Here is a 9,071-nt window from a genome sequence, read left to right on the forward strand (position 1 = left end):
ATTAATTATAGAGAGCCACTAGAAGCTCCTTCCTTCCTATGTTTAGGAGATCCTAGATGAATTCCTATCTTAGGAGGTAAGCATGATTGGAGTTGATTTTTTTGAAATCTTCCCTAACTCTAGTTAGAAGCTCATTTAGAGAGCACGTTGAAGATGTTCTTTTGGTTTTTCTTAAATTGGGAAGGAAAAGACGTCTTGTACTAGACATCCTTTTTTCTATCATTGGAAGGAGTCTAATCGTCTACCTATTTTGATCCTAACTCATTACTCCACCTCAATCGCTAAGCTAACTGACCAAAATGACTTATGCATTTAACATCTTTCCACACAGAGAAACAGACTTCCATCTTTTTCAATAATTGATGAAATAATCAACCCTTACGGTGGATTATTACTTGGCTTTGGAAAGGGAGATTGGACAAGATTTGAGCGGGCTCATTTTGTTATTTTAGGTGCCAAAATGTCAACCAAACCACATCAAATTAGAAGCGATTTTCAGCACATCCATTTCCTTTCGTTGCACTCTTGTTTATTTCTAGCAATTTGGGTTGAATCGGTTAAAGGATAATCAAAAGAAAAATAAAGACAAGTATGCAAAAGAAGAAAAATGGCGTGCAAAATTACGAATTTCGTGTAGGCCAAGAGAGTAACTAGTTTCATCATAGACAAGCAAGATTGAATTTGAAACTTTCTAACATATTTCAAAAACCATATTTTTGCTTAATCCCTTTTAACATAACATTAATACAGGAAACAAAACAACCTCTGCTCACACCGAGTATACGCCCGCCCAAAGCTGTGACGCGGCATTCCACAAATCATAAAAATTGCCAAAACTGCAAGACCTCTACAAGTTGTTCCTAGAAAAAGCTCTAAAGTTTCAAACGGGGAGAAAAATACTCCCCTATCACCTGGTTTAACCAGATGAAGGTCCAGCTTGGTGTCTGCTCTTCTTGCAGTAACTCCCAAATCTTTGAGCAACCGCAGCATCGTATGATGTATCCCATACCTGAAAATTCAGTCATATTAAATTAGCAATCGTGATCCACCATAGAAAAACCGCCTTTCAAAATAGTGCAACAACGAACAAGATACAGAAAGATGGCTCACTTCCAGTTTCCCTTTTGAGCCTCCTATGGCCAGCAAAAAGGGGTTATCTTCTGCAAACGAAATAGAAAAGACGGCTCCCTGAAAATATTCAGAGCAGGGTCCAACAATCAATCTCACATTAAACAAAAGAAAAAGAAGAATAACTCGTTGCACTAGAATGATGAACTACAATCAATCACTTACTGCTTTAGGATTCCTGGATGAAATGCACGAAGGTTGGTTGTTTGACAAATCCCAAAGCTTTACCTGTAACAAATGATAGTGGAAACATTACAAAACATTCAAATCTGCCCAGTATACGAGTGTGCAGGTAGTGAGAAACCTTCATACCATTTTATCTGTGGATCCAGTTGCAAGAAGCTGGAAAACAAAAGGCACAGAGGTGAGATTACACAAACTCAGTGATAAAAAAAGTATGCCAAAGTAAGGAGAAAAAGAGAACCGTACATTAGGTGCTGCAGGGTTATATGAGATTGAGCAAACAGCTTTGTCGTGTGCATGAAGAGTAAAACTAGGTTTAGACTCAAAAGTAGGAGCAGATGTGGCAGCCCGAATATCAAACCCTTTGATTGTGCCATCTTCAAGGCTCACCTGGATGGATTTAAAAAATGTTGTGATTGATAAAGGATAATTCTTATAAAGCCAGAGAGCATCTGTATCCACACGTTAACAAATAACATGAATAGGGATTAACAAAAAGCAAATACTACGTGATTAAGTACGAAAAAAAGACTGTCTTAAGAGCCAAAGCGCACACCACAAATGAATGCTCAGTGTGTGGATCCCATGCTAAGCTTTCTACATCAGCTGTGACAGTCCACTTATACCCAGAATGTGATGGCACCCTCCCATCTTTCTGGAATGAATAACAAATGTAAATGCACAAGTCAAAAAAAATTTCAAACAAATAAGTTCCTTAGGTTCGCTTAAGTTCTAGGATAACAAATAAATGCCAACAGAGTAACATTTGTAAAACATTAAATACCAAGACTACTGTATGATCAAAAGAACCACTGAGAAGAACTTGAGGGGCAAAATGATTCCATGCAACTGCCTGAACCTGTAAAAATAGCATGGATAAGGTTAAATTTGAGTTTAAATGGCAAAAGTTGAAAGGAAAAGTCAGCTGAACTCCTTAAAATGAAGATCTCAAGATTGCGTTTGTTCTATAGCACACCATTGAAATTTTGATTTCAGGTGAAAGCATAGAAAATTCTTGCCTTGTCGGTATGGTGCTCCATGGTAATATTACATTTTTCGGTAACCACATCCCAAATCTTAACTTGTTTGTCAGCACTTGCACTAGCAAGTATATTTCTGTTTATAGAAGGAAAAAAACAACAGAGTTTATGGAACCTTCCACTGAAGCAACAACACGTAGTACAAAACTGTAGAAGAGTACAAACCTGTACTCCTTATTCCAAGCAAGACCGAGAACTGAATCTCTGTGACTGTCTTCTTTGTATTTGATTGATACCTAATACAATGCAAGTTTCAGGATTGGTAAAGAAAGTGAAAACGAGTTGCAGGATTATCAAAGCCGAAAGGGTGAAAGAATTGAGCATCAAACCTTCTTTCCTTTCTTTTTCTTCTTCTCAGCAATACCACCCAATATCACACATGGTTGTACTTCATCAATCTGAAAAACAGCAAAAATGTTTAGAAAATACAATAACATTTCCATCAATTACCCACATAAAACTTTGTAATGAGACTAGTGTCCATGAACTACATACGATGTCAAGATCCCATATCTCAATAGATGGTTCATCCATTAAACCAACAGCAATGAAATTCCCTGCCAACATATAAAATTATTGGACATCCGTTAAATATAATGGTAAAGCATAGCCAAAACTAATGATTGAAAAAAAAAAATATATATACAAGTTATGATAAAATTGCATCGCTATAAAGGAAAACAACTATTCACAATACACAAGATAATTGTCATTAAACTTCACTGTAAAAGAGAGCTCACTGTTGCAGAAATTTTGAGAGGAATAAATCTAATTTTAACACGATTGTACTTGCTATCAAAGAAAAAGACAAGTGAAAACAGAAATTAAGTAGAAGAAGATCTTACATTTTTTTTTAAAACAGAAGAAATTATAACTATAAATATAATTCACGTATATGAGTGACCTCCAGATGTTTCAACCAAAATGCATATGTAACACATGAATCGCACCTTTATCTCCACCTTTGAGAGGACAATCAAGCCATGCTGTGCAAAGGGGAAATGATGAAAGGATGACATCATGGTGAACAAAAACATCAGCTTCACCATCTTCTGATTCAACATACAGCCAAATCTGCTCATACATAATTCAATTACGGTCAGTGGAAAATAGACAAAGAAAAATGAAACAGATAACTTCAAAAACTATTACATGCCTCAAGCTGGCTGACTTCATCTTCATTGCGGGCACAAACTATGACTGCATCACTCGGACTAATGGTCATGTCATCACTGTCTTCAGAATCCTCATCCTTTGAGAAAATAAAAATGAAAATGAAAAACCAGGTTACTCTCCTAGCCTTTCAAAAGAAGGAAAGAAAGCAGAAAGAATGACATAATTGAGTAGTAAAAACTTACATCATCCTTCTCCTTCTTTAGATATGGATCCACATCGTTACTTGGGTAGTAAAGGTCCCCAACCCCACTACTAAATACATCAATGCCTGAGGGCAGATATAAGAAGATGCAATGTTAGCTATAAATCGTAATCAACACTCATGAGAGGAAGCATATGGTAAATTTAATCAAATTACAAGTAAGTAATTTCAACAATGCTCAAGTTCAACATTGCATAATACGTCCATTTTAACTGACATGGTAAAACCATATGTACTAACAAAACCTTCTAACTGTAAACTAAAGAAAAAGAAAATTTTACAGGTCTCACAAGGACTCAAGTTTATTGACCAAAAAAATAAAAAACGCTTTCAAGTTTAACTCTGAGCAACCGTTTGATTGACCATCCAACATGTCCACCTTAAGCAACACGGTAACTAAACCCCTCATATGCTCCAAAAATGAAATCAAGAAAATAAAGAACAAAGGGAAATACCATCATCCTCGTCGTCATAATGTTCCATGTCGAGTTCCCTCAATCCATCGGCTATGTCATCAAATTTGATCCCTGGCTCGGTAACTTTGGGAGCTCTTCCGAGTGCTTTTGCTACCTCTAATGCTTGGGAGACTTGATCACCCTGTTTGGGGTTTTCAACATCCATTTCTCCGTCATCGTCCTCGCTTTCAGCATCTCCACTGCAAAATCAGCATCCCATCAAAACCAAACAAGTCAGAGGTCGAAAATCAACACCCGAACCGAACACAGCTTCATGGTCCCAATCCACAAACACATTACACATACATTAAACTGAAAATTCAACCCTTTCCCACTTGCTTCAAGAAATAAACCGCCAACCCTCCACAAAGTTTTTCACTTTTCGGAGAAAAAAAAATTTACAACAATTATTTTTGGTTAAAACAAATTACCAAACCATTAGTTTCAAAGAAAGTGAACGCCATTGGCACAAAATTTGAACTTCCGCCAACAAATCAACAAGTTCAGAAGTTTCACCTTTTCTCCAAGGCGCCGGTTTTAATTAGCTCTTCGATTTCCTCTTTGGTGGGCGGGTCGGCGACGGAGGGGACTGGCTTCGAAACCCCTTTGGGCACCCAAGAAATTGCTGATATCATTTTTTCTTCTTCTTCTCAGAACTGGGTTGGATTTCGATCGCTGTGTTTTGGTGGAGGTTTTGGAGGTTTATGAAATTTGGCGGTGGAGCAAACTCTTTTCAGCTGCCTGGCATTCGACTATGTGAGAAGTAGGGTATGAATTCAAACTTCGTTTTTGTCACTTTTTTATGAGTTAATTCCACATACGCCCAATGATTTTTGGCGCTTATTTCACTTTGATCCTCAAAACTTTTTTTCATCCCGATTTTCTCCCTAAACATTTTAATCATATTCTAATTAAGTACATAGTAACGTTACTAATTTATAAGGGTAGTGCTACCCACACACTCATTTTTACTTCTCACACACCTCTCTTAATTTTTTGCTATTAAATCGAATGAATTGAAAAAGATCAATGAACAATAAATGGTGTGTTAATAGCACTACCCATTTATAATTAGACTAACCTTTCTATGTGCATTGATGCGTACGGAAAAAGTCTAATCATTGGCACAAGTGGCTTGTAACTTGGTATATTCAATTGGAAATTTGAGAGATTTCAATGGATTTTTATAGAGTCTAATTGATTTGTAGATATTTTATGTAAATTTTGATTCAATTCCCTCGAAATCTCATGAGAAGATGTGAGATTTGTTGATGTTTAAATTACACTACAAAATCTCTCAAACTCCCTCTAATTCCTCAACTTTTTCAAATTCTTTAAAATCAAATTCTAATTGAATACATCTGGAATGTTATAAACTTATTTAAAATTCTAATTGAATACACCCGGATTTTTAAGGATTTTAATAAACTATGTTAAAATCCTGATCGACTACACATTGAATTTTAGAAAATTACTTAAAATCATAATTAAATACCCCTAAATTCATTAAAAGAATTAAAATCCCTCAAAATCCTAATTGAATACAACCCTTAAATTGGTTAAGAATTTTTTTCTTTTATCGAAAAAAATTTATATACAAATTAATCACTTTTTTCCATTTACTCAAGTATCTTTTTCCAGTCACTCGTTTTTTCTTAATTTCCACTCTCAAATCTCAGTCGGTTAAAGTGAGTAGTGAGTCTGGATTGTAATTTTGCTCTAACTCTATCTTTGGCTTTAGAAATCCATAATGTGCCATTTCTCCCCCTATTTCTTCTTTTGTTTTCTACTGGTAACACTTTTCCCTTTTCTTTTCCTCCCACATTTTACTCTTAGAAGCGAAATTAAAATGATAAAAAATGGTAGAAGGTGTCTTGTACCTAAAAAAAGGAACAATGACACAAACCAAATCAAATAGTGTAAAGAAAAGAAAACAACCCCAATCGAAAATATATTAAACAACAAAGTCACAAGAAAAGCTAGCATATAAACAAAATAAAGTATGTTACCAATCAACGAAGATAGGTTCACATTTATTTGCAGTAAACATATCCTGGTGTGTTCCTATAACACGAATTGTAGCTACTGAATTTGTCATGGCACAAGTAATCCCAATGCGTTCGGAGTGTGATCGGACCCTATGGACTTCCACAATCGTTGCAAGGTTTAATGTAAGGGTTGTCATGGTGAAGTTTTAGGATTCGAGCCCTTACTTCCTTATGCACCCAAAAACCCAACAAACACTACTGGAACCTCTCTCGGCATTCCATTACACTCAACCATTCCGAGTTGTGACAATTAAGAGAATAGAGAAGTTTGAGCCCTTCATGCTTGGAATCCCACCCGCGGCACAATAAGATGGCATCATACATATACGTTGCTACTTGATGGCCCTTGGAGATTGCACTCTTAAGCCGCTTAATTCTGGCTTCTTCCTTATCGTATCGGAAGAAGTATCGTATCCTCACCTTGTAGAGGGCCTCGAGGTTGTGGCCAGTGGCGAAGCTATGTGAGGGTGACAAGTGACGACCGCCCTTCCCCTCGTTGGAAATCAAGCCTAGGAGCGGTGGTTCTGCCCATCTGGTCTCGTCAAAAGTGATGAAATTCTGTCTGGTTTTCGACCTTTTGGGTTTCCCTGCTCTATTGCAACACAGACTGATTGTGTGCTCTCTTATTTTCCAAAAAAACAAACAACCTACGCCAAAGAAAGGAGGAACGAAGATCTGCATTTTGCAGTTTCTAGAGACTGGAAATTAAGTTCTGGAACTTTGGTTTGGTTCTAATGAAGAAGAAGAGAAAGGAAGAAGAGAGATACCTTCTCTCTCTCCCATCCCACCCCACGTGACCTTTCATAATTACAATTTTTTTTTTTTAAATATTGGCCAATCAATTTGCACCACCTAACCTACTTTGTTTTATTTTTTAATTATTGTCTAATTAATTTGACCACTCTTTCAATATTTTTAAGCCACTTGTTTGACACTGTTATTTATCTTAAAATTCACTATAAATTTATACGAGCTTCAAAAAATAATTTGTAAAATATTACGAACTCGTAATTATTTTGTTCTTTCTCTTACCATCAAATTCAACAAAGTAATAAAGAAAATTTGTCAATATTTTTATATATTATATGTTTTATAATAAATGTTTTTTTTGGATATTATAAGCTATATAATAAATAAACAATTATTTATACGGTATATAATAAATTTATTCAAATTTGTCTAGGCCCTCGCCTAAGTATAAAGTCATGTCTATCACTCAATTAGAGCTTAGCATCTTTTAAAACTTTGCTAATTATACAGTTAAGTAATAGGATGATACAACGAGAAACGGTGCTAAATCATCCTTCAAATAATATTGTTGTTCAAACCCTCCTTTCGACTATTTTGAGTAGTCCAAATCCTCTTTTGAATATTTCGGTTAGTGCAAATTCTCCTACGGGTAGTTCAAATAATCTTCTTGCAAATCTTGGACTTAGACCTCGAATGAATGTTCAAATTTTTTCGGGACCCTAAATTTTTTAAATTTCACCCCTTCTCCCGAGAATTCTTGGCTTCGCCATTGGTTGCGGCATTGGATGCAGCGATGGTTGAAGTTTGAAACTTTGTCAGATGTGCCCCATGATCTAAGCGGGTTGATGGTCTCAAGGTTTGTAATATTGATGTGTTGGTAGATGCGAGGGTCTTCGGCTATTTCCTTAAACTTCTTCGAGGTCATCTTCATTAAAAAGAGGTTCCTTAACGAGAAGGCAGCAACGATGATGAGAATTTTGAGAAGAACATCATCAAAAATAGATTGCATGGAGGAAGATGTGGTGCGGCCTTTCTTTATCATTTTCAACTTATGTGTGTGTGTTTTTTTTTTTTTTTTTTTTTTTGTGGAGGGTGTAAATTGAACTTGTGGTTTTGTAATGAAAAAAAAAACCCACAAGACAACTTAATAGATGGATAATAAGGGTCATTCAAGCGGTGCAACTTCCCATCACAAAAAAGGTCATTCAAATGGTGCAACTTTCCATAACAAAAATATGTAATGATTCAATAATAAAACCATCCAATACCATTACAGAAGTAAATTAATGATAACCGCCCTCTGTATACAACGTATCCTCAATATATACACACACTAAATAAAACAAACCCCACTATTTTTGTAAAGTATTATTATTAAACATTGAGAAATTTATGAGTTGCATCTTACACATATTGAATGAAATGCACACCTTAAGTAGGCTAAGACAAGACATGAAGGTCATGTACACCACATCTACACCGTATGTAAATTTGCTAACTAGTTTGCTAACCAATTCATTTAGAAACAAAGCATGGAAGGCAAAATTTGATATCCAATTTGCACTTTTTTTTTATTTAACTAATATGAGGATGATGCATTTTCAAAGATATGAAATCCTAAAATAATGGTAAGTCTCATCCCTTTTGGCGCCTAGTCTTCAATAGAATCCCAAGGCCAACATGCTAATGGCAACTAGGTTTACAGTTGGAATTTTTTTTTATTTTTGACATGGTACAATACTGGGTATGTTCCAATTTGTGTTTCAGTTCAACTACATAAATTTCACAAAAATTTCCCTATGTGGGGCATACAATGTGCATATGTTGTGCAAGATGCTTGCATAAGGTGTGCATTTCTTACGCATGACATATTATGTACATATGCTATGCATATTATGTGCATTTAATGTTATGTGCATATAACTAGGATGCATAGTACGCATATTTATTATCATAAAATACTTAGTTAATACATTGCACAACAATAAATGTCGTATAATTCCATTATGGTTGATGTTGTTCCTTTCCCTTTGCTAATCGACCATAATCCTCAAAACCCTTATTGCGTTCCTCATCCATTTTGACCTTT

At 35.6% G+C, this 9,071-nt stretch overlaps 1 protein-coding gene across 1 annotated transcript; it reads right to left on the reverse strand.

Moving 5' to 3' along the window:
- Positions 1 to 646: 646 nt before the first annotated feature.
- LOC137745347 (uncharacterized) lies at positions 647 to 4,931 on the reverse strand. Its single transcript, XM_068485291.1, has 16 exons — positions 4,701 to 4,931; positions 4,185 to 4,384; positions 3,710 to 3,795; positions 3,508 to 3,603; positions 3,302 to 3,425; positions 2,847 to 2,908; positions 2,681 to 2,749; positions 2,517 to 2,587; positions 2,331 to 2,427; positions 2,096 to 2,170; positions 1,868 to 1,966; positions 1,558 to 1,701; positions 1,441 to 1,470; positions 1,294 to 1,356; positions 1,111 to 1,188; positions 647 to 1,009 (listed from the first exon to the last, which is right to left on the reverse strand). Exons 1-16 carry the CDS (start codon positions 4,817 to 4,819, stop codon positions 917 to 919), a joined length of 1,506 nt encoding a protein of 501 aa, XP_068341392.1. The 5' UTR covers positions 4,820 to 4,931; the 3' UTR covers positions 647 to 916.
- Positions 4,932 to 9,071: the final 4,140 nt, after the last annotated feature.

The sequence above is a fragment of the Pyrus communis genome, chromosome 9, assembly GCF_963583255.1.
Source record: "Pyrus communis chromosome 9, drPyrComm1.1, whole genome shotgun sequence".
In the NCBI taxonomy this organism is placed as follows: domain Eukaryota; kingdom Viridiplantae; phylum Streptophyta; class Magnoliopsida; order Rosales; family Rosaceae; genus Pyrus; species Pyrus communis.

Excerpts from the sequence above, each read along its gene's own strand:
- LOC137745347 (XM_068485291.1), bottom strand. The coding sequence starts at position 4,819 with ATGATATCAGCAATTTCTTGGGTGCCCAAAGGGGTTTCGAAGCCAGTC. Across the intron at positions 2,750-2,846 it reads AGATATGGGATCTTGACATC|ATTGATGAAGTACAACCATG; the intron begins GTATGTAGTTCA and ends GCTGTTTTTCAG. Across the intron at positions 2,428-2,516 it reads GCTTGGAATAAGGAGTACAG|AAATATACTTGCTAGTGCAA; the intron begins GTTTGTACTCTT and ends TTCTATAAACAG.